A 26246-nucleotide genomic window follows, 5' to 3' on the forward strand; every position below is an offset into this window, starting at 1 on the left:
TTTATTGTACATTTTTGCTCAAAAACTCTCTCCTTCTTCACCAATTAAGGCTTCCATGGTCAAAATTATAAGTCTGAATGCTCTGAAAACTTGACAGATGTAAAGACAACTAAAATGCCTATAAAAGTTGAGGGTGTTTTTTTCATTTTGGTCCACGGAAATGCATTTCCCCAGCTGTTTTGACCAAAGAGAAACTGTGTGTCTGCCGAGTCACACTCTAACATCATGTGACCTACTTATGCCATATATGGGCATTGAGCCTCAGGGCTGATCTGAGAGCTGCTGTAAAACATTCTGCATGTTGTCCCTGCTTTCCACAGTAGATGGCGCTCCGTGACCATAAATCACAGGAGTAATGGATTGCTGCTCAAACAGGCAAATGAATGTATGGAATCACACTCACATGGATATATTGGTGTTTGACATAGTGGAGCAGACATGACTATCAAAATAAGAGCCTCACACCCCATATTTTTGCAAAATATGACATTTATAACAAAGCACAGGGATAATTTCAAATTCAACAGTGTTAAAGGGCAACTCCGGTTTTTTTGATACCTGGACCTTATTTATAGGTGTGTGCATGCTCATATACTCACTCAGACAAACATGGTGCAGCTTGGATTCCTTCAGAAGTTATTTAAGTCCAACCGATTCAGCGGGGGCCACAGCAATGGAGCTTCCCGCACTGCAATCCATTGCCGTGGCCCCTGCTGAATCAGATGACAGATGCTAACAGCTACATGTTAGTGGATGGGAGATGCTAACAGCTACATGCTAGCGGATGAGAGATGCTAACAGCTACATGTTAGCGGATGGGAGATGCTAACAGCTACATGTTAGCGGATGGGAGATGCTAACAGCTACATGTTAGCGGATGGGAGATGCTAACAGCTACATGTTAGCGGATGGGAGATGCTAACAGCTACATGCTAGCGGATGGGAGATGCTGACAGCTACATGTTAGCGGGTGGGAGATGCTGACAGCTACATGTTAGCGGATGGGAGATGCTAACAGCTACATGCTAGCGGATGAGAGATGCTAACAGCTACATGTTAGCGGATGGAAGATGCTAACAGCTACATGCTAGCTGATGGGAGATGCTAACAGCTACATGTTAGCGGATGGGAGATGCTAACAGCTACATGTTAGCGGATGGGAGATGCTAACAGCTACATGTTAGCGGATGGGAGATGCTGACAGCTACATGTTAGCGGATGGGAGATGCTAACAGCTACATGCTAGCGGATGAGAGATGCTAACAGCTACATGTTAGCGGATGCAAGATGCTAACAGCTACATGCTAGCGGATGGGAGATGCTAACAGCTACATGTTAGCGGATGGGAGATGCTAACAGCTACATGTTAGCGGATGGAAGATGCTAACAGCTACATGCTAGCGGGTGAGAGATGCTAACAGCTACATGCTAGCGGGTGAGAGATACGAGATGCTAACAGCTATATGCTAGCGGATGGAAGATGCTAACAGCTACATGTGAGCGGATGGGAGATGCTAACAGCTACATGCTAGCGGATGAGAGATGCTAACAGCTACTTGTTAGCAGATGGAAGATGCTAACAGCTACATGCTAGCAGATGGGAGATGCTAACAGCTACATGTTAGCGGATGGGAGATGCTAACAGCTACATGTTAGCGGATGGAAGATGCTAACAGCTACATGCTAGCACGTGAGAGATGCTAACAGCTACATGCTAGCGGGTGAGAGATGCTAACAGCTACATGCTAGCGGGTGGCAGATACGAGATGCTAACAGCTATATGCTAGCGGATGGAAGATGCTAACAGCTACATGCTAGCGGATGAGAGATGCTAACAGCTACATGTTAGCGGATGGAAGACGCTAACAGCTACATGCTAGCAGATGGGAGATGCTAACAGCTACATGTTAGCGGATGGGAGATGCTAACAGCTACATGTTAGCGGATGGGAGATGCTGACAGCTACATGTTAGCGGATGGGAGATGCTAACAGCTACATGTTAGCGGCTGGGAGATGCTAACAGCTACATGCTAGCGGATGAGAGATGCTAACAGCTACATGCTAGCGGATGAGAGATGCTAACAGCTACATGTTAGCGGATGGGAGATGCTAACAGCTACATGTTAGCGGATGTGAGATGCTAACAGCCACATGTTAGCGGATGACAGATGCTAACAGCTACATGTTAGCGGACGGGAGATGCTAACAGCTACATGTTAGCGGATGGGAGATGCTAACAGCTACATGTTAGCAGATGACAGATGCTAACAGCTGGATGATAGCGGATGGGAGATGCTAACAGCTACATGATAGCGGATGGGAGATGCTAACAGCTACATGATAGCGGATGGGAGATGCTAACAGCTACATGTTAGCGGAAGGGAGATGCTAACAGCTACATGTGAGTGGATGGGAGATGCTAACAGCTACTTGCTAGCGGATGAGAGATGCTAACAGCTACTTGCTAGCGGATGAGAGATGCTAACAGCTACCTGTTAGCAGATGGGGGATGCTAACAGCTACATGCTAGCGGATGGGAGATGCTAACAGCTACATGTTAGCGGATGGGAGATGCTAACAGCTACATGTTAGCGGATGGAAGATGCGAACAGCTACATGCTAGCGGGTGAGAGATGCTAACAGCTACATGCTAGTGGGTGAGAGATACGAGATGCTAACAGCTATATGCTAGCGGATGGAAGATGCTAACAGCTACATGGTAGCGGATGGGAGATGCTAACAGCTACATGCTAGCGGATGAGAGATGCTAACAGCTACATGTTAGCGGAAGGGAGATGCTAACAGCTACATGTGAGTGGATGGGAGATGCTAACAGCTACTTGCTAGCGGATGAGAGATGCTAACAGCTACCTGTTAGCAGATGGGGGATGCTAACAGCTACATGTTAGCGGATGACAGATGCTAAAAGCTCCACGTCAGTGTATGGGGGATGCTAACAACTCCATGTTAGTGGGTGAGAGGGTGCTGGAAGTCTATGGAGGAGCAAGGTTCCCAGTGACTTGGACTTCGGTCATCAAGGTACGAGGACGACCTCAGTCGGGCCACCTTGCCAGAGGGCGAGGTCCCGTCCAATGCCGCTTGCGGCTTTAATTATTATTATTATTATTATTTTACTGTCGCACTCGAGCACTAATTTGACCCCCTAAACATGCACGAAAACTCATCAAATTTGGCACGCACATCCGGACCGGTGGTCCATTTGATAAAATGAAAAACTTAACCCCATGTGCTCTCTAGCGCCACCTACAAACTAGCACCCACAAAATCGTGCAACCAATAGACAGTAAAATCTGCACCCCTGTCAAGTAGGAATGTCGTAGCGAGATAAAACCAATTGCTGACATGTTCAACTCATTAGGATCTAAAACTCATCCATTGACACCCTTGACCTAAATCCAACAGGAAGTCCGCCAATTACCTTTCAAAGTAAAAGCTTCACACAGCTTTTTTACAACACCATTTATTGTAGAGATGTCAGAGTAGTGCGCTCTGATAGAGGAGAAGTGTCTCTACAAGAGGTGTAAACAACTTTTTCAAAAGTCACACAGTTTACATTTTATTAGCCCTTCAAAATAAAACTCACATTTTTGAAAAAAGGGTCGCTATGGCCAATAGGAATGTTGTAGAGAGATCAAACCAATTATTCACACACTCATCTCGTCGAGGTCTACAAATCTTTAATTGACAAAAAAGACCTAAATCCAACAGGAAGTCCGCTATTTCCCTTTCAAAGTAAAAAATGAGTCCTCATTTAAAAATTATCTGCTCCGAGACCGTTTGTCGTAGAGACGTCAGAGTGGCGTGAAATAATAGAGGACAAGTTTCTCTTCCGATATTGTTAAAAACTTTTTCAAAAGTCTCATGGTGTGGATGCTGTTAACCCTTAAAGCTAAAAGTCTTAAAATCCACTTGAAACACTACAATGGTCACTACTGCCCAAAGAAAAGCCAGAGAGAGATAAAACCAATGGTCATGCGTTAGTCTCACAGAGATCTAAAAATGAACAATTGAGACCGAAAACCAAAATCCAACAGGAAGTCCGTTATTTCCCTTTCAAAATAAAAGTCACATTTTTTTTTAATAAAGCGGTCACTACTGCCCGTAGGAATGTCGTAGAGAGATCAAACCAATTGCTCATATGTTTGTCATATCAAGATCTAAAAATCATCCATTGACATGCATTACCTAAATCCAACAGGAAGTCCGCTATTTCCCTTTCAAAGTAAAAAACACTTCTCATGAAAACATTATACCCCCTGAGACCGTTTGTTGTAGAGACGTCAGAGTAGCGCGACCTGATAGAGGAGAAGTTTCTCTACAAAAGATGTGAACAACTTTTTCAAAAGTCACACGGTGTGGATTTTATCAGCCCTTCAAAATAAAAGTACCATTTTTCAAGAAATGGTTGCTACGGCCCACAGGAATGTCGTAGAGAGAAAATGGTTGCTACGGCCCACAGGAATGTCGTAGAGAGATAAAACCAATTGTTCACACGTTCGTCTCGATGAGATCTAAAAATCACCTATTGACACCATTCACCTAAATCCAACAGGAAGTCCGCTATTTCACCTTTCAAAGTAAAAATCACTCCTCATTTAAAAATGATCTCCTCCGAGACCGCTTGTTGTAGAGACGTCAGAGTGGGGTGAAATAATAGAGAACAAGTTTCTCGAGGACGGCCTCAGTGGGGCCACCTTGCCAGAGGGCGAGGTCCCGTCCAATGCCGCTTGCGGCTTTAATTAGGGACCGAGCCCGAGGGCGAGGTGGCCTCAGAACTGAGGCCACCTTGCCCGAGGGCAAGGCCTCTATTGTTCTTCGTTCGTTTGTTTCTATATTATTATTATTATTTTACTGTCGCGCTCGAGCACTAATTTGACCCCCTAAACATGCACGAAAACTCACCAAATTTGGCACGGACATCCGGACCGGTGGCCACTTGATATAATGAAAAAATTAACTCTATAACCTCATCTGCTCTCTAGCGCCACCTAGAAACAGTAAAATAGCCACAGCAACCATTAGGAATGTCGCAGAGAGACCAAATCGATGTGGATGCGTTCGTCTCCTCGAGATCTAAAAGTCTCTCATTGACAAAAATGTCCTAAACCCAACAGGAAGTCCACTATTTCCCTTTCAGTGTAAAATTTGGCAAAAAATGACTCCTCCTTTAAAAATTATCTGCTCCGAGACCGCTTGTCGTGGAGACGTCAGGTTGGTGCCAAATAAAAGAGGACAAGTGTCTCTCCCAAAGTTGTTAAAAACTTTTTCAAAAGTCTCAGGGTGTGGATTTTATTAACCCTTAAAGTTTGAAGTCTGAAAACGCACTTGCAACACTACAATGGACAGTGCGACCTGCACGAATGTCGCAGAGAAATAAAATCAACATGGATGAGTTCGTCTCATCGAGCTCTACAATTTACCAAGAGACATACCTATACCTAAATCCAACAGGAAGTCCGTTATTTCCTGTCAAATCAAATGTGCCTCAAAACACTTTTCACTCAAAAACCACTAATATGGACTGTTTCACCCTTCACAGTGTGGTACAGAGAAAAGAAACATATGCACGCGTTCGTCTCATCGAGATCTACAACTTTCTCACTCGTGCCTATGACCTAAATGCAACAGGAAGTCCGTTATTCACACTTTCTGCTCAAAATTTTGCTCAAATTTTGCTCAAAAATCTCACCTTCTTCATCAATTAAGCCTCCCGTTTCAAAACTATAAGTCTGACTGCTCTGAAAAGCTCTACAGTGAAAGACAACTAAATTTCCGCTCACTTTCTGACATTGTTTGCTCACTTTGGTCCACGGAAATGCATTTCCCCAGCTGTTTTGACCAAAGAGAAACTGTGTGTCTGCCGAGTCACACTCTAACATCATGTGACCTACTTAAGCCATATATGGGCATTGAGCCTCAGGGCTGATCTGAGAGCTGCTGTAAAACATTCTGCATGTTGTCCCTGCTTTCCACAGTAGATGGCGCTCCGTGACCATAAATCACACGAGTGATGGATTGCTGCTCAAACAGGCAAATGAATGTATGGAATCACACTCACATGGATATATTGGTGTTTGACATAGTGGAGCAGACATGACTATCAAACTAAGAGCGTCACACCCCATATTTTTGCAAAATATGACATTTTTAACAAAGCACAGGGATAATTTCAAATTCAACAGTGTTAAAGGGCAACTCCGGTTTTTTTGATACCTGGACCTTATTTATAGGTGTGTGCCTGCTCATATACTCACTCAGACAAACATGGTGCAGCTTGGATTCCTTCAGAAGTTATTTAAATCCAACCGATTCAGCGGGGGCCACGGCAATGGAGCTTCCCGCACTGCAATCCATTGCCGTGGCCCCTGCTGAATCAGATGACAGATGCTAACAGCGACATGTTAGTGGATGGGAGATGCTAACAGCTACATGCTAGCGGATGGGAGATGCTAACAGCTACATGTTAGCGGATGGAAGATGCTAACAGCTACATGTTAGCGGATGGGAGATGCTAACAGCTACATGCTAGCGGATGAGAGATGCTAACAGCTACATGTTAGCGGATGGAAGATGCTAACAGCTACATGCTAGCGGATGGGAGATGCTAACAGCTACATGTTAGCGGATGGAAGATGCTAACAGCTACATGCTAGCAGGTGAGAGATGCTAACAGCTACATGCTAGCGGGTGAGAGATGCTAACAGCTACATGCTAGCGGGTGAGAGATACGAGATGCTAACAGCTATATGCTAGCGGATGGAAGATGCTAACAGCTACATGTGAGCGGATGGGAGATGCTAACAGCTACATGCTAGCGGATGAGAGATGCTAACAGCTATATGCTAGCGGATGGAAGATGCTAACAGCTACATGTGAGCACATGGGAGATGCTAACAGCTACATGCCAGCGGATGAGAGATGCTAAGAGCTACATGTTAGCGGATGGAAGATGCTAACAGCTACATGCTAGCAGATGGGAGATGCTAACAGCTACATGTTAGCGGATGGGAGATGCTAACAGCTACATGTTAGCGGATGGGAGATGCTAAGAGCTACATGTTAGCGGATGGGAGATGCTAACAGCTACATGTTAGCGGATGACAGATGCTAACAGCTACATGTTAGTGGGTGGGACATGCTAACAGCTCCATGTCAGTGGATAGGAGATGCTAACAGCTACATGTTAGCGGATGAGAGATGCTAACAGCTACCTGTTAGCAGATGGGGGATGCTAACAGCTACATGTTAGCGGATGACAGATGCTAAAAGCTCCACGTCAGTGGATGGGGGATGCTAACAACTCCATGTTAGTGGGTGAGAGGGTGCTGGAAGTCTATGGAGGACCAAGTTTCCCAGTGACTTGGACTTCGGTCATCAAGGTACGAGGACGACCTCAGTCGGGCCACCTTGCCAGAGGGCGAGGTCCCGTCCAATGCCGCTTGCGGCTTTAATTATTATTATTATTATTATTATTATTAGGGACCGAGCCCGAGGGCGAGGTGGCCTCAACTGAGGCCACCTTGCCTGGAGGGCAAGGCCTCTATTGTTCTTCGTTCGTTTCTTCTTCTTATTATTATTATTTTCCTGCCTGGACATCGACGGCCAATTTGACCCCCTTAACATGCACGAAAACTCACTAAATTTGGCAGGCACATCAAGAGAGATGAAAAATTTTATAAAATAAAAAAATTAACCCCATCTGCTCTCTAGCGCCACCTAGGAACTAGCAAACACGAGAAACAGTAAAATCTCCGCCACGGCCAGTGCGAATGTCTGAGACAGATCAAAGTACCACCCATGCGTTCGTCTGCTCGATATCTAACAATTACGATCTGTCCACGATGACCTACATCCAACCGGAAGTCCAGTATTTCACGATCAACATAATAGCCAAAAGTTGCTGTATTCGACACCAAATTTGACCCGCTAAACATGAACGTCTAGTCACTAAATTTGGCAGGCACATCCAGACAATCATAAAATTTTCAAAAGTGGAAAAATTAACACTATAACCCCATCTGCTCTCTAGCGCCACCTAGAAACAGTTAAATAGCCGCCACGTCCCGTAGGAATGTCGTACAGAGATCAAACCAATGCTCAGGCGTTCGTCTCATCGAGATCCAAAACTGCCCAAGAGGAATACCTATACCTAAATCCAACAGGAAGTCCGTTATTTCCCTTTCAAGATAAAATTTTCAGAAAATCACTCCTCATTTAAAAATTATCTGCTCTGAGACCACTTGTCGTAGAGATGTCAGGGTGGCGTGAAATCGTAGAGGACAAGTTCCTCTTCCAAAGTTGTTCAAAACTTTGTCAAAAGTCTCAGGGTGTGGATTTTATTAACCCTTAAAGTTTGAGTCTGAAAACCCACTTGAAGCACTACAATGTACGCTGCTACCCGCACGAATGTCGTAGAGAGATCAAATTGACGTGTATGCATTCGTCTCATCGAGATCTAAAAATCTTTGATTGACAAAAATGTCCTAAATTGCCCAGGAAGTCCGATATTTCCCTTTCAGTGTAAAATTTGGTAAAAAAAAAAAGATTCCTACGCAACGGCCCGTGGGAATGTCGTAGACAGATCAAACCAATTGCTCACGCGCTCGTCTCATCGAGATCTAAAAATCTCTCATTGACAATAGTAACCTAAATCCAACAGGAAGTCTGCTATTTCCCTTTCAAAGTAAAAATCACTCCTCATTTAAAAATTTTCTTGTCCGAGACCGTTTGTCGTAGAGACGTCAAAGTAATGCGGCCTGAAAGAGGAGAAGCTTCTCTACAAACGATGTTTCAAACTTTGTCAAAAGTCACACGGTGTGGATTTTATCAGCCCTTCAAAATAAAAGTCACATTTTTGGAAAAAATGGCCGCTGCAGTCCGTAGGAATGTCGTAGAGAGATAAAACCAATTGCTCATGTGTTCATCTCAACGAGATCTAAAAATCACCCATTGACACCAATAACCTAAATCCAACAGGAAGTCCACTACTGACCATATATGGGCATGCAGTGCAGTCGACAGCAGCTGTCATTAAAGGGTACATATGATGCTATTTTTCAGTCATGTCATATAGGCCTCTGAAGGCCTAAAACATAGTATTGAAGCTTCTTTACAACAAATTCATCCTTCTTTCAGAGTTTCAGCGATGTAAGAAGTCACTCTCGGTGCTAACAGCTAAATGTTAGTGGATGAGAGATGCTAACAGCTACATGTCAGCGGATGAGAGATGCTAACACCTTCATGTTAGTGTATGACAGATGCTAATATCTACATGTTAATGGATTGGAGATGCTAATAACTCCATGTTAGTGGGTGACAGATGCTAACAGCTACATTTTAGTGGATGGGAGATGCTAACAACTCCATGTTCGGTGACAGGGTGCTGGAAGTCTATGGAGGAGCAAGGTTCCCAGTGACCTGGACTTCGGTCATCAAGGTGCGAGGACGGCCTCAGTGGGGCCACCTTGCCAGAGGGCGAGGTCCCGTCCAATGCCGCTTGCGGCTTTAATTAGGGACCGAGCCCGAGGGCGAGGTGGCCTCAACTGAGGCCACCTTGCCCGGAGGGCAAGGACTCTATTGTTCTTCGTTCGTTTCTTATTATTATTATTATTATTCCTACGCCACTTCGACGCCAATTTTGACCCCCTAAACATGCATGAAAACTCAGCAAATTTGGCAGGCACATCCGGACCGGCGAAACATTTGATAAAATCAAAAAAACCTCCCAATTTGCTCTCTAGCGCCACCTACAGACCAAAAAAACCTAAAAACAGTAAAATCTACGCCATGGATCGCCACGAGTGTTGTAGACAAATAAAAAATACATTGCTGCGTTCATCTGCTCGAGATCTACATATCACCACAGATAAACCTTGCTCTAAATCCAACAGGAAGTCCGTCATTTCCCGTTCCACGTGATAGCCGAAAGTTGCTCTTTTAAACACCAAATATGACCCCTTAAACATGCACAAAAACTCACCAAATTTGACAGGCACATGCGCAAAGGAGAAAAATTTTATAAAGTGGAAAAATTAACACTATAACCCCATCTGCTCTCTAGCGCCACCTAGAAACAGTAAAATAGCCGCCACGGCCCGTAGGAATGTTGTACAGAGATCAAACCAATGCTCAGGCGTTCGTCTCACCGAGATCCAAAAATGCCCAAGAGGAATACCTATACCTAAATCTAACAGGAAGTCCGCTATTTCCCTTTCAAGATAAACATTTTCAGAAAATCACTCCTCATTTAAAAATTATCTGCTCTGAGACCACTTGTCGTAAAGATGTCAGAGTGGCCTGAAATCGTAGAGGACAAGTTCCTCTTCCAAAGTTGTTAAAAACTTTGTCAAAAGTCTCAGGGTGTGGATTTTATTAACCCTTAAAGTTTGAGTCTGAAAACCCACTTGAAGCACTAAAATGGACGTTGCTACCCGCACGAATGTCGTAGAGAGATCAAATTGACGTGGATGCATTCGTCTCATCGTGATCTAAAAATCTCTCATTGACAAAAATGTCCTAAATTGCACAGGAAGTCCGATATTTTCCTTTCAGTGCAAAATTTGGTAAAAAAAAAAAAATCCTATGCAACGGCCCGTGGTAATGTCGTAGACAGATCAAACCAATTGCTCACGCGCTCGTCTCATCGAGGTCTAAAAATCTCTCATTGACAATAATAACCTAAATCCAACAGGAAGTCCGCTATTTCCCTTTCAAAGTAAAAATCACTCTTCATTTAAAAATTATCTTGTCCAAGACCGTTTGTCGTAGAGACATCAAAGTAATGCGGCCTGAAAGAGGAGAAGCTTCTCTACAAACGATGTTTCAAACTTTGTCAAAAGTCACACGGTGTGGATTTTATCAGCCCTTCAAAATAAAAGTCACATTTTTGGAAAAAATGGCCACTGCAGTCCATAGGAATGTCGTAGAGAGATAAAACCAATTGCTCATGTGTTCATCTAATCGAGATCTAAAAATCACCCATTGACACCAATAACCTAAATCCAACAGGAAGTCCACTACTGACCATATATGGGCATGCAGTGCAGTCGACAGCAGCTGTCATTAAAGGGTACATATGATGCTATTTTTCAGTCATGTCATATATGTCTCTGAAGGCCAAAAACATAGTATTCAACCTTCTTTACAACAAATTCATCCTTCTTTCAGAGTTTCAGTGATGTAAAAAGTCACTCTTTCAGTCCTTCAGAAGTTATTCAGATCCAACCGATTCAGTGGGGGCCACGGCAATGGAGCTGCAGTGCGGGAAGCTCCATTGCCGTGGCCCCTGCTGAATCGTTTGGATCTAAATAACTTGTGAAGGACTCCGAGCTGCATGATGTCTGTCTGAGTGAATAAATGAGCATGTACACACCTATAAATAAGGTCCAGGTCTCCAAAAATCGGAGTTGCATGTACTACCTTTCCAAAATAAAAGCAAAGAATTCATTCAAAACAAAGGCCCGTTCACAACAGAAAATGAGGTAGAGTCATGAAAATGTATGTTTATGGAGTACCAAGGAGTTAGCCGGTGATTATGACAGCGTGTACTGCCTTTCCAAAATAAAAGCCTAAAATTCCTTCAAATTAAAAGCCCAATTACAACAGAAAATGAGGTCAAGTCATGAAAATGAATGTTTATGTACTGGCAACATTCCCAATGACTGCGACATCAGTGCTAACAGCTAAATGTTAGTGTATGAGAGATGCTAACAGCTACATGTCAGCGGATGAGAGATGCTAACACCTTCATGTTAGTGTATGACAGATGCTAATATCTACATGTTAATGGATTGGAGATGCTAATAACTCCATGTTAGTGGATGACAGATGCTAACAGCTACATGTTAGTGGATGGGACATGCTAACAACTCCATGTTAGTGGATATGAGATGCTAACTGCTGCATGTTAGTGAAAAAGACATGCTAACAGCTACATGTTAGTGGATGGGAGATGCTAACAACTCCATGTTCGGTGACAGGGTGCTGGAAGTCTATGGAGGAGCAAGGTTCCCAGTGACCTGGACTTCGGTCATCAATGTACAAGGACGGCCTCAGTCGGGCCACCTTGCCAGAGGGCGAGGTCCCGTCCAATGCCGCTTGCGGCTTTAATTAGGGACCGAGCCCGAGGGCGAGGTGGCCTCAACTGAGGCCACCTTGCCTGAGGGCAAGGCCTCTATTGTTCTTCGTCCGTTTGTTTCCCCTATTATTATTATTATTTTACTGACGCACTCAAGCACTAATTTGACCCCCTAAACATGCATGAAAACTCACCAAATTTGGCACGCACATGTGGACCGGTGGACCACTTGATAAAATTAAAAAATTAACCCCATAACCCCATCCGCTCTCTAGCGCCACCTAGAAACAGTAAAATGGGCGCCACGGCCCACAGGAATGTCGCAGAGAGATCAAACCACCGCTCACGCGTTCGTCTCCTCGAGATCTATAAATAACGACCTAGATAATTTTCACGTAAATGCAACAGGAAGTCCGCTATTTCCCTTTCAGTGTAAAATTTGGCAAAAAATGACTCCTCCTTTAAAAATTATCTGCTCTGAGACCGCTTGTCGCAGAGACGTCAGGTTGGTGCCAAATAAAAGAGGACAAGCTTCTCTTCCGACGATGTTCAAAACTTTTTCAAAAGTCTCAGGGTGTGGATTTTATTAACCCTTAAAGTTTGAAGTCTGAAAACGCACTTGCAACACTACAATGGACAGTGCGACCCGCACGAATGTCGCAGAGAAATAAAATCAACATGGATGAGTTCGTCTCATCGAGCTCTACAATTTACCAAGAGACATACCTATACCTAAAGTGAACAGGAAGTCCGCTATTTCCCTTTCAGTGTAAAATTTGAGAAAAAAAAAACTCCTGCGCTGCAGCCTGTGGGAATGTCTTAGAGAGATCAAACCAATTCCTCAAGTGTTTGTATCATCAAGATCTAAAAATCATCCATTGACATGCATTACCTAAATCAAACAGGAAGTCCGCTATTTCCCTTTCAAAGTAAAAAACACTTCTCAAGAAAACGTTATACCACTCAAGACCATTTGTTGTACAGATGTCAGAGTAGCGTGGCCTGATAGAGGACAAGTTTCTCTACAAACGATGTGCACAACGTTTTCAAAAGTCACACGGTGTGGATTTTATCAGCCCTTCAAAATAAAAGTCATATTTTTGAAAAAATGGCCGCTGTGGCCCGTAGGAATGTCGTAGAGAGATCAAACCAATTGCTCATATGTTTGTCTGATCAAGATCTAAAAATCTTCCATTGACATGCATTACCTAAATCAAACAGGAAGTCCGCTATTTCCCTTTCAAAGTAAAAATCACTCCTCATTTAAAAATTTTCTTGTCCGAGACCGTTTGTCGTAGAGACCTCAAAGTAATGCGGCCTGAAAGAGGAGATGCTTCTCTACAAACGATGTTTCAAACTTTGTCAAAAGTCACACGGTGTGGATTTTATCAGCCCTTCAAAATAAAAGTCACATTTTTGGAAAAAATGGCCGCTACAGCCCGTAGGAATGTCGTAGAGAGATAAAACCAAGTGCTCATGTGTTCAGCTCATCGAGATCTAAAAATCACCCATTGACACCAATAACCTAAATCCAACAGGAAGCCCACTAATGACCAAATATGGGCATGCAGTGCAGTCGACAGCAGCTGTCATTAAAGTGTACATATGATGCTATTTTTCAGTCATGTCATATAGATCTCTGAAGGCCTAAATAATAGTATTCAAGCTTGTTTACAACAAATTCATCCTTCTTTCAGAGTTTCAGCGATGTAAAGAGTCACTATCGGAGTCCTTCAGAAGTTATTCAGATCCAACCGATTCAGCGGGGGCCACAGCAATGGGGCTTCCCGCACTGCAGCTCCATTGCCGTGGCCCCTGCTGAATCGGTTGGATCTAAATAACTTCTGAAGGACTCGAAGCTGCACGATGTCTGTGTGAGTGAGTATATGAGCAGGCACACACCTATAAATAAGGTCCAGGTGTCAAAAAAACCTTTCCTTTCCAAAATAAAAGCAAAGAAATCCTGCAAAAGAAAGGCCCGTTCACAACAGAAAATGAAGTACAATCATGAAAATAGATGTTTATGGAGTACGATGTGTTAGCCGGTGATTATGACAGCATGGTCTACCTTTCCAAAATAAAAGCCCAAAATTCCTTCAAATTAAAAGCAAATTTACAACAGAAAATGAGGTCAAGTCATGAAAATGGTTTATATACTGACAAGGTTCCCGATTACCTAAACTTCAGTGCTAACAGCTAAATGTTAGTGGATGACAGATGCTAACAGCTACATGTTAGCAGGTGGCAGATGCTAACACCTTCATGTTAGTGTATGACAGATGCTAATATCTACATGTTAATAGATGGGAGATGCTAACAACTCCATGTTAGTGGATAAGAGATGCTAACAGCTACATGTTAATGGATGCGACATGCTAACAACTCCATGTTAGTGGATAGGAGATGCTAACAGCTACATGTTAGTGGGTGGGACATGCTAACAACTCCATGTCAGTGGATAGGAGATGCTAACAGCTACATGTTAGCGGATGGGAAATGCTAACAGCTACATGTTAGCGAATGGAAGATGTTAACAGCTACATGTGAGTGGATGGGAGATGCTAACAGCTACATGTTAGCGGATGGGAGATGCTAACAGCTACATGTGAGTGGATGGGAGATGCTAAAAGCTACATGTTAGCGGATGACAGATGCTAACAGCTACCTGTTAGCAGATGGGAGATGCTAACAGCTACATGTTAGTGGATGACAGATGCTAACAGCTCCATGTCAGCGGATGGGGGATGCTAACAACTCCATGTTAGTGGGTGAGAGGGTGCTGGAAGTCTATGGAGGAGCAAGGTTCCCAGTGACCTGGACTTCGGTCATCAAGGTACGAGGACGACCTCAGTCGGGCCACCTTGCCAGAGGGCGAGGTCCCGTCCAATGCCGCTTGCGGCTTTAATTATTATTATTATTATACTGACACCGTCTTTCGACGCAATTTTGACCCCTTAAACATGCACGAAAACTCACCAAATTTGGCAAGCACATCCTGACTCGCGAAAAATTTTATATGGTGGAAAAATTAACCCCATAAGCCCATCTGCTCTCTAGCGCCACCTAGAAAGAGTAAAATAGCCACAGCAACCATTAGGAATGTCGTAGAGAGATCAAATTGATGTGGATGCGTTCGTCTCCTCAAGATCTAAAAATCTCTCATTGACAAAAATGTCCTAAATTGTACAGGAAGTCCCGTATTTCCCTTACAGTGTAAAATTTGGCAAAAAATGACTCCTCCTTTAAAAATTATCTGCTCCGAGACCGCTTGTCGTGGAGACGTCAGAGCAGTGCCAAATAAAAGAGGACAATTGTCTCTCACAAAGTTGATCAAAACTTTTTCAAAAGTCTCAGGGTGTGGATTATATTAACCCTTAAAGTTTGAAGTCTGAAAACGCACTTGCAACACTACAATGGGCAGTGCGACCCGCACGAATGTCGCAGAGAAATAAAATCAACATGGATGACTTCGTCTCATCGAGCTCTACAATTTACCAAGAGACATACCTATACCTAAATCCAACAGGAAGTCCGTTATTTCCTGTCAAATCAAATGTGCCTCAAAACACTTTTCACTCAAAAACCACTAATATGGACTGTTTCACCCTTCACAGTGTGGTACAGAGAAAAGAAACATATGCACGCGTTCGTCTCATCGAGATCTACAACTTTCTCACTCGTGCCTATGACCTAAATGCAACAGGAAGTCCGTCATTCACACTTTCTGCTCAAAATTTTGCTCAAATTTTGCTCAAAAATCTCACCTTCTTCATCAATTAAGCCTCCCGTTTCAAAACTATAAGTGTGACTGCTCTGAAAAGCTCTACAGTGAAAGACAACTAAATTCCCTATCACTTTCTGACATTGTTTGCTCACTTTGGTCCACGGAAATGCATTTCCCCAGCTGTTTTGACCAAAGAGAAACTGTGTGTCTGCCGAGTCACACTCTAACATCATGTGACCTACTTATGCCATATATGGGCATTGAGCCTCTGGGCAACATTCTGCATGTTGCACCTGCTTTCCACAGTAGATGGCGCACCGTGACCACAAATCACACATGACTGAAGCAGCAGTGCCCCTGCAGCAGCAAGCCACTGAGGAAGCAACACTTGAAACACATTGGAATGATCTAAACAGATGTCACCCTGCAGAAATGTCACCTGATACACACCATACACCTGAAATCAGTCTTTAAGTTGGTGGATAAATGATGGATGGATGGATACGTGGATGCACAGACAGACAATGGGATGTATGGAATAACGCTACTCTGACACTCAAATGGATATATTGGTGTTTGTGAAAGCAAAGAACACATGACTATCAAAATAAAAGCCTCACACCCCTTCAAAATAACTCACATGTTTGCAAAAAATGACGTTTTTAACAAAGCATGTTCATAATTCATGTTCATAATTTCAGGTTCAACAGGTTTTTTTTCTTTTCTTTTTTTTTTTACTTATCTTTGAATTTTCTTTTTGTTCTGATGGATTTATTTCTCAGTTTTATATCCCATTGTAGTTTTTATTCTGCTGTGCAGCACTTTGGAAGCATCTGTTGGTTAAATGTGCCATAGAAATAAAGTAGATTGTATTGTATTGAATAGTGTTAGTGGAATCACTTACTTCTCTACCGGAGTGATGGCTGAGCGGTAGAGCATCCGCCTCACAACCACAAGGTCGTGAGTTCGCGTCCCGGCCAGGTCAGACCGAACACCTTGAAAATAGTACATACTATCTTCTAACCAGTAGCTCAGCATATATAGAATGGGGTAGTGTGTCGAACACAGGTCTCACGCCCCCCCCACTGCAGCTTTTACTACTCACAGTGGCTGTGTGGCATGGGGGTAAGAAACGGAGACAGGTGAAGCCTCATGACTATCAAAATAAAAGCCTCACACCCCTTCAAAATAAAAGTCACATTTTTGCAAAAAATGACATTTTTAACAAAGCAGCTTCATAATTTCGTGTTAAACTGTGTTAGTGGAAGCCTGTATTATGTTTCTAAAATAGAAGGTCATAATTCCTTCAAAATAAAAGCCCATTTACAACATAATGAGGTCAAGTCATGTAAATGGATGTTTGTGACGGAGCAAGATGTATATATTGGTGTTTGCTAAACTGGAGCACACATGACTATCAAAATGAAAGCCTCACACCCCTTCAAAATAAAAGTCACATTTTTGCAGAAAATGACATTTTTAACAAAGCAGCTTCCTAATTTCAAGGTAAACAGTGTTAGTGGAAGCATGTACTACGTTTCCAAAATGAAAGCCCAAAATCCCTTCAAAATAAAAGGCCATTTACAACAGGAAATGAGGTCAAGTCATGAAAATGGTTGTTTATGGAGGAGCAAGGTTCCCAGTGACCTGGACTTCAGTCATCAAGGTGCAAGGACGGCCTCAGTGGGGCCACCTTGCCAGAGGGCGAGGTCCCGTCCAATGCCGCTTGCGGCTTTTTTTCTATTTATTGTTAAGGAAGGATACAATCTACCCCAAACACTGACTCTTACCCTCGTAAAAATATACTGAAAATCAGTGACTAAAATCAAATTCTAATGAACTCAATAAAAAATACAAACAAAAGAATAATAGCAAAGACAGAGAGCAGTAGAGAAAATAAATACCAATATAATAAAATACTAAATATGAATGATTCCCACCTAGTAAACAGATGCCTGGACAGTAAAATATTTGCTTGCTTCATCTCAGCTGTTAAAAGAAACTCAGATTGTATTTTCACACAAAATCTAAAAAGAAAGATTAGGATGTTATTAAAAATATTCAGAACTGCTAACATTCTCTACATCCCATCTTTTATTCCAGCGATTGGAGTGTTTCTGCTCTGTGATTAGCTGCTGACAGATGTGAGAAGATTCTCTCTTTAGCCAGTGTGTTCTGCACGACAAAAGGCAGCTGCTGAATTATTGATGTGCATAACTGAATTTCGCTCCCGTCACGCCAGTCAGCCTTTGAGCTGACAGGCTGAAAGAGACTCTGAATGGCCTTTTAAGCACATGGATTATTTTGTCACTCTGTGTTTTAAATGTTTCTATAAAAGCTTCTGCATTTTCTATGTGTAGGTGGGTGAGTTAATGATCCCTTTAAAGGCGATTCAGTCGTGTCGTTTTCCTCCGGTTTGCTGTATAATGTTTCATTTAAACTCGAGAATGTGAAATCTGCAGCTTCTGAGGGGGTTCGCCAATAAATGCAAGCGCAGGAAGCACCGTTTCATTAGTGGCCTTCTTAACGAGACCGGTTTTATGACTTTCAACTCTAGTTGGAGTTTAATAGCTCAATAGAAAAGTTGTGAAAAGCCAGAATCCAATCAAAGTTTATAAGCCTGATCAGGACGGCCTGCACTCCGATTCCTTGCTCTCTCTTTTTTTTCCGCCCACCTGTGCGTCCTCGTAGCTGTACCGTCCGGGGTCCTTCAGGTTTTGGCTGGTGCGCTCGTAGCTGTGGGAGTCCAGGTTGATGGAGCTCGGCGCTCCCTCTGCAAGGAACTCTGCCCAGATGTCCTGCGCCCTCTGAGCCACTTCCTGCTGCGGCATCCGCTTCAGGTCCTGCACCGCCAGCCAGAACCTGCACCGGTACACATTTAAATATACAAACATACAGGCAATATATAAGACTTCTTGAGCTTCTACTGTAAAAATGTATATGTTTTACTTGCACGCAAATGAAGTTTGCATGTTCTCCCTCAACACAAAGCGCCTCAGTAACCCTCATTTGGATAAAAAAAACAATAGACAGAAAATGGATGGACGAATGAATGAATGAACTGTATTTCTTCTCTTGCTGGACTGAAAACAGACTTTTAACACACTTTCCTACATCCTAGTCCCTCGTATGTATGAAAATATTTTCAATTTTTTAAACCAAAAATATTACATATTGCATCCTGAAAGCAATTTCCTTCCTGTTTTGTTGTTTTGTGATAAAAGAAAAAAAAAAGCCATGGCACAGTTTTGCTTCTTTCTATTTATGGTGACCATTTATTTTTTTTCCTCCCAAATGTGGCGATGTCAATATAATTTGATTCACAGATATCTGATGGCCGTGTCTATAAAATGTATAAAAATACATATATTGGCATCAAGTTGCAGTTAGTTGAGAATAAATGAAAATGACATTTTTGAAGGGCAAACAGTGATACTGAAGTGTGTGAGGGACCAGAGGCGGCAGAGAGCCTCCGTCTGGCCCGCTCCAATATTAGTTTGTATCTATATTGATCTGTGGACTGGTTCAGCAATAAAGGGAGAAACCCCTCTGGGGTCTGCTTTTCTCACTCACTGTCACACTCTCCGTCTGTATGGCTCCTCCGAAAGCTCCCCTCATAAAATCAAAAGCAATTAAAGGCCCAGAAAAGGAGAAGATGGGAGCGAGTGAGATACGGGTGAGGAGACCGGTGGGACGGATGGAGGATGAGCGTTGATATGAGTGTGTGCGCTCTATCTCGCTCTCTCCGTCTCGCTGCAGGTTTTTTTTTTCTCTCTTTCTTCTGTGTTTTATCTCCCTCCGACTGAGACGTATCAAAAACCTCCATACTATCAGTTCATCCCCCGACTATCATTCCTGACACGCTTCTCCGTCTCTCTCGCACGTTTCAAAATCCGAATCGGCCAAACATGACGTGCTGAGTTAACATGCGTGTATTAATGAGAGGAGAATATCTGAACTCTGAATCCAGGATAACAAACAGGAAACAATTAGTGAGCAACATTTTAACAGATCGCGCCACATTCCAACAGACACACACATCACCACCGTCATCCCGACATTTTGTGACAAAGCCTCTGGGATACACTTTAGGCTCTAACCTAATTTTATATTCTTCTGCTGTGCTGCTGTGGATTGATCTTTTTTATATTCAGGTTACCACCAGATAGTATTCAAACTGTTTGTCATCATTTTTTGTGTCACATTCGCAGCAGCTCAACATGTTCTTGTTTATGCTGTGGAAAGTTCCGCTCTCTTCAGCTGTCCTGAGGTCAACCCGTTGTTTTCATATTCATGTTTTTTTTTTCCTGGACCTATCCACTGAGGCCGGAGCGTGTTTGGGTTTCTTAGTGAGCTGGGAATCGGTAAACCTTCACTTAATTGCTCTTCAGTGTTTACGGTGTCTGGAAAAAAGGTTTTGAAGGACAATGTTACAAATGAAAATGCTGATATCTCTTTGTTCATATCAGAAGCTCAAACAAAACCCTGTCCGTGCAGAGTGCTGTGTATATTTGTCTTCTCCATCACTCCAGGAAGCATGTCTCGGATAGTAAATACTAATCATGTCTCTGCACAGTGGATCATCTTGTATGAATGCCGCTTGTCTGCCTTCCTCACACCGATCACCTGCTTCACTTCATCCATGCGTCTCCTCATCTCTCTTCCTCTTTGCACCCACTGAACTGAAATGGGTCATTAAGACTACAAAAGCATCTTTGTGCGCTCACCGCAGGTTTTCTGAGCTGAACTCTGACTCCAGAAACTTGAGGAACAGGTCCTGTCCCGCCGGGTCCTTCAGGGCCTCCTCCAGAGAGAAGCCCCACTTCTTCACCCTCTGCTGACTGGGCTCCTTACTGAGGAAGACAGGACAGGATTTAGAAAAATACAAAAGTATAATCTTACAAGAGAATATCAGGGCGAAGCACAGTGAAACGATCAAACATTAAAATCCGATTAGTTTCTGTGTTCACAATGTGATATTGATGCTTGAAAAGCTGCTCATTATGACAATGTTCATGTAAAATCCAGTCATTATAATCTCTGCAGGGAAAAATCTCCTATCCTGGAATTAATCATTTCAGATGAATTATTAAGCTACATTAGGCACAATGATTGTATGTCTGTGCTAATTAATTCCAGCATAACTCAGACAGCCGGGATTTCAGAGCTGGACCTGTTGAAGGCTTTGGGTGATCTTTTCACTTCATTGATGCTGCTCTGCGACTGTTCAGCAGGTGGTCAATAATTTGACACAAGACTGAGTGAATACGCTGAAGTACATCTGAAATTCTCTCTTTGATAAACCTGTACATACGCCTTCATAAACACCCCGTACATGAGTGTGTCGTTCAGTTTCTTATGCTGATTATTGTGTCCAAATTTAACCATACGTGCAAAGGTTTTTTTGCTATTTGATGTCAGAAAACAGAAGGTGCCTCAGATGTTATAAATGCTTTTACAGCCGACATCATTTCCAATTATAACTTGAATTAAAATGAAATAACCATCTTGAAGGCAATAGTTCTGCAGCACGAGAACGAAAACTTCATCTTCGCCTGCTTGTTGCCAACAACCAATTAATTACAGAAAAAAATGTCTTTCAACCACATATTAAATTACCTCACAAAAGCACAGATTTTACATATAATTAAGTCAGTGTTTTTAAGTAGTTTGCAGACAGATGATTCCAGTGTGTGTGTGTGTGTGTGTGTGTGTGTGTGTGTGTGTGTTACTGTAATAAATCGATTTATGCTGTGGTCTCTGCACCTTGACTCGAGGTCCCACAAAGACGGGTCGTCGGCGGTCCAGGGGTTGGACGGTTCCGGTCCGGTAACAAAAGGGTCATAATCCATGTACTGCTCGGTGTAGGTTATCAGACTGAAACACACACAGATGCATGGCGATGTCAATGCACAACAGAGGAGTTACAAATAACAGAACATTTTCGGAAGTGAAAAAAGTGGAACAGCACAGAGACGATTTTGTTTCTGCAGTTCTTTCTTTCTTTGACTACAGGGAGAAAGCAGAATAAGACAGTCAACCAAGACATGGCAAAAACACGCAAACTCTGTATGCAGTGACTTGCAAAAGTTTTTACACCCCTTTAACTTGTCCACATTTTCTCACAACCACAAGTCTATTTTATTGGGACTTAATTTGAAAGGCCAGCTCAACATGCTGCATCATTGGGAGGTGGAGGGAAAATGATACATGCATGGTTTTCAATCCATTTGTATCCTGTTTCCAGTTTTATTGTAATTAGTTTCTGATGTAATTTTGATCATTTTTAGTCATTTTAATGTTTTGTAATGTTTGTTTGTCTAAATTGTTATAATACATTTGTATTTCCCTTAATTTCATAATCACTCATGATCATTATTTTTTACCATTCATGTCCTTTATTTTCTGTTTCTTGGTAGTTTTTTTTTCATCTTGCTATCATTTTATCAATCTTCTTTAAAAGTGCAATATAACTAGAATGTAAGTGATTGAAAACATATCAAATCATCAATATGAAACACCATATTGTCTTCGTATTCTATTTGCCATTGTTGCATAACTCCGGGTCAATACGTGCTCTGCTTACATGTAAATCAGGAAAAAGGAGCATCTGTTCTGACAAAAACCACCAAAGCTCAGATGTGACCCGCCTACCTCTCTTTGATAATCTCGGCTAAACAAGAACGGTGGGATGCGGTGAAGCAGAATAGGATCCACATCCACAACAACTGCAGGGCACTGGAAATGTTTCCCTTTTAACAATGATACAAGAATTTACTCCTACACTATGCCAACCGCTGCAGAGCCGCTCTACTCTCTACAAATCATACATAAAAGTACCTGCGCTGAGGCTATGCTGCGATGCACTATTAATTCATGACCTCCAGCTGTTCAGAGGAGACTAAGAATTAAATATGTTAAACTCCTCTTCTGACACAGAGCACCGTAACCTTGCTGTGAGGAGAGGCAAACGAGGAGACAGGTGGAAAAGTTCAGTGTGGCTTTGTTTTTATATTAAATCTAGATCATACTTCATGATGACGTCCATTGCACAGGATGACATAACGTCTACAAAAATAACACGCACTACTTGTACATATTAGGTTATAGAGATTCCAGAAGAATTACCTGAATCATGCAAAACACAAAATATGCATCAGAAAATTTACTTCAACCAAAAAGTGTCAAGTAATGTATTTACAAATGTTCACAACATGTATTATACGAGTACATGTTGAAATTCAATAAACCATTCAAAGTCAAACTTTCAGCACCATGGACAGAGAACACAGGCGCAAAGAGACACTGAAAAAGCCAAACGTTCAGCCACATTATTTCTGCAGAGTTTGCAAAAGTGCTCAGATTGTTCACCTAATTTGAAGTGGAAAACATTTAGTAATGCTGGGATTGTTTATTCCATTATGCATTCAATTGGATATATTATTGTTTAAATGGGGCATTTTACACAGTTTAAACACACACACACAATGTTTGTCTATGTGGACGCACCAGGTTAATTACCCGTGACATTGATCGCAAATCAGGCTGTAACATACTTTTGTTTAAAAAACTAAAATAACAAAATGTTGATTTGTTCATCAATTTCTGCTGCTTTGGCGTCTCTAACTGCCGTCATCAATTCATTTCATCCTTTTAGTCTGAATCATCATTGGAACACTGGAAAGTACAAATAAATGTGTTTGAATGTATTAAAATAAATGCAAAAACTCTGCAAATAATCAAGCATAGAGAGTGTTTAACTTGATTCCTGGTACTAAGTGTGACTAATTGTTTGTAACACTTCTATTGTATGGTGATTAATTTTCAGAATCCACAAAGTCACATTTAACACTACGATTAAAAAAACTAAGACTGCAGTGGCTCACAGAATGAAATCAGGAGTTTAAACTGATGAATGAGACGAATTTACTAATCCTGTGAGTCAATCACTATGCTTTCCATGTTCTCAAGTGATCATATTTCAGATCTTACTTTAAAGTAAAAGACAAATATGACAGCAGTTCTTTAAACTGTTGTCCTGTCAGTGCAGTTTTTGGGTTGATGCAAAAAATTTCTGCTCTGCGGAGCTCCAATTGCAATCAGCTCAGCGCAGGAAGGCAGGAGGTCAAAGGGTTGCGTCAGCAGAGCTGCAGAGGAACAAACAGTAATCACCGTTTTTCTGCTCTGCTGGGAAGTAATCGCTGTCCTGAGTGACTGAGCACAGGATGGGAGGTAAACAATCAACTATATTGGTCACCCAGGAGGAACAGGGAGCGCTGACACTGCCTGCACAATATTTGTGGTTGTTTTGTGTTGCACAGTAAATAATAGGAACACATGTGGAGAGAAGTCCAAACAATCTCTCTATTCAATAGCACAGAAATACACAATAATCCCAAAAATACACAATTTTTTGGGATTATAAAATGCTCTGTTGTTGAAGAAGAGGATTTTATTCACTCAAGGACAATGTGACCTTGATGATTTAGATCCATATTTTCCACTTCAGAAGTCTCTTTTGCAGTCCTGTGTGTATCGCTGCTGCCAGAAGTAATCAAAAGAAGCAGAAGGATAAATTAGCAGTCTTCCCTATGTGTCGAGTAATCTGAGCTCCTTTTCCCAAGTCACAGTCACACAATGAGATGAAGATGTCTCTTCAATCCAGCTGAATTTTTCATCCCTCGATAATTGTCAGAAAGGTGGCAGTGCTCCCCTCTGCTTGACTCAAATATGATGGAAAGTATTGGTGCATAAAGGAAGCAGCTCATACATTTTACAGAGTAAATTCTCACTGCAGCGGCTGCTCAGCAATTCTATTTCAAATAACTGCAAATTGGTGAAAATATTATATTCTCAGTTCAACCTGTTGATGAGAAAAACACTCACCGTACTGCTCTTTTATGGAAAATGCTATAGAAAAATATGAGCTGATGAGACTCAAATTAATCAAAATTACTCAGACTACGTATGTTGGAGTGTTTGGCTAGAGTCAGTAGAGCCTTGCTTAACATCTGATTTCTCATCTTCAGATCAATAGTCAACATTCAGATCAATCAGTTAATAAAAACCAATTAAATTATCGATTATTTTGAGATCTTGTTTTTCTCGATTTGTGAGTGGACTACATTACCATGCAGTAAAGCAAATACCTCTAACAAAAGTGCTGCGATATTGATTTTAAAAATGCAAACACCTGTCTGTATTCAAAGCACCAACTGAAAGAGAAAAACTATTCTGATGAATGCTATTTCGAAAAATACTGTGCAGTATTAAAAAATTTGTTTTATTAAATCCTAACTTTTCTTGCTGGGTTTAAACTCAGAAAATCACACTTACAATGAAAATTAAAGGATCTCAGCTCCTTCTCCAACAGACTGATACAGCTCCGCTGTCACAAGGACAGATACAGGAAATCATTCCTGCCACAGGCCGCCACCCTGAACAACAACTCTCACCTGGCCGACAGAGGAAACTCACAACGGCGTGCTGCATAGGTTCTATTTCTCCGGACAACACTCTTATTTATTATCCAAGCATTCTCACTTTTCTTTGTTCTGCTCCGCACACACCTCTTTCCTTTAGTCAGCACATTTCACAGTTCGTGCTTATTTTATATATATATATATATATATATGTATGTATAATGGGTGTTTGTGTATAGGTATGTCAATAATGTATATAATAGCCTTCACTGTATGTTATTGTTCTGCATTATTAGGAAATCAAAATCTAGACCAAATAACAAGCAATGGTTCAGAAAAATATTGTCAAACTTCACATTATTAAGGATAAGATACAAAATAAAGACTTTACAGCAGATAGTTGAGTGAATAAGGATGGATTTTATTAATTGTATTCAGAAATATGATCTGATTGATGAAGGAAATGATCTGACTTTTTTCTTCTGCTTTTTACTTTAATATTCTACTGCATCTCAGTTATTCACTTGTTGATTTATTTATTTTTTTCTGTCTTTCGCTTCAAGGTGTGGGAGCTGACTCTGCAGTTCTGATGTTTGTTCTCTTTGGAATGTTTGCTTATTATCGATCACTTTTTGATCTGGATTGCCCTTCACTCTAGCAAGGAGCAAGTTGATTGTGTATTTGTCTTTGTTTCATTGAGCATAAAACAACAACAGCAACAATAAGCTGAAAAAATACCCACAACATATCTGCGGACTTACTAAACATATATCTCACCATCTTTTTTCTTCCTCACACAGCAGCAACTCTCTCCAATCAATCTGGGTTTTTTTCCTATAAAATTCTTGTAAATGTCAAACTGAAATGAAGTTTATTTGGAGCGTCACGATCTAAATTACCTCCATCTGCCGCTTCTCCAGTGGAGATACAGTAAAGGGTAAGTTAGTGGAGCTCAGGTTTGTTGATGATAAATGGCCAGAGAGCGCGCAGCAGATGTGAAGG

At 41.8% G+C, this 26246-nt stretch overlaps 1 protein-coding gene across 1 annotated transcript in view; it reads right to left on the bottom strand.

The window, feature by feature from the left end:
- LOC115401453 (regulator of G-protein signaling 6-like) overlaps positions 1-26246 on the bottom strand; it is a 100328-nt gene that overhangs the window by 4175 nt on the left and 69907 nt on the right. Inside the window, exons 12-14 of the mRNA XM_030109645.1 lie at positions 21589-21699; positions 20550-20675; positions 18498-18684 (exon numbers count right to left, since the gene is read on the bottom strand). Of these exons, the coding sequence (XP_029965505.1) occupies positions 18498-18684; positions 20550-20675; positions 21589-21699 (424 nt within the window). The remainder of the gene's footprint in view (positions 1-18497; positions 18685-20549; positions 20676-21588; positions 21700-26246) is intronic.

Source organism: Salarias fasciatus, chromosome 15, assembly GCF_902148845.1.
Source record: "Salarias fasciatus chromosome 15, fSalaFa1.1, whole genome shotgun sequence".
Lineage (NCBI taxonomy): Eukaryota > Metazoa > Chordata > Actinopteri > Blenniiformes > Blenniidae > Salarias > Salarias fasciatus.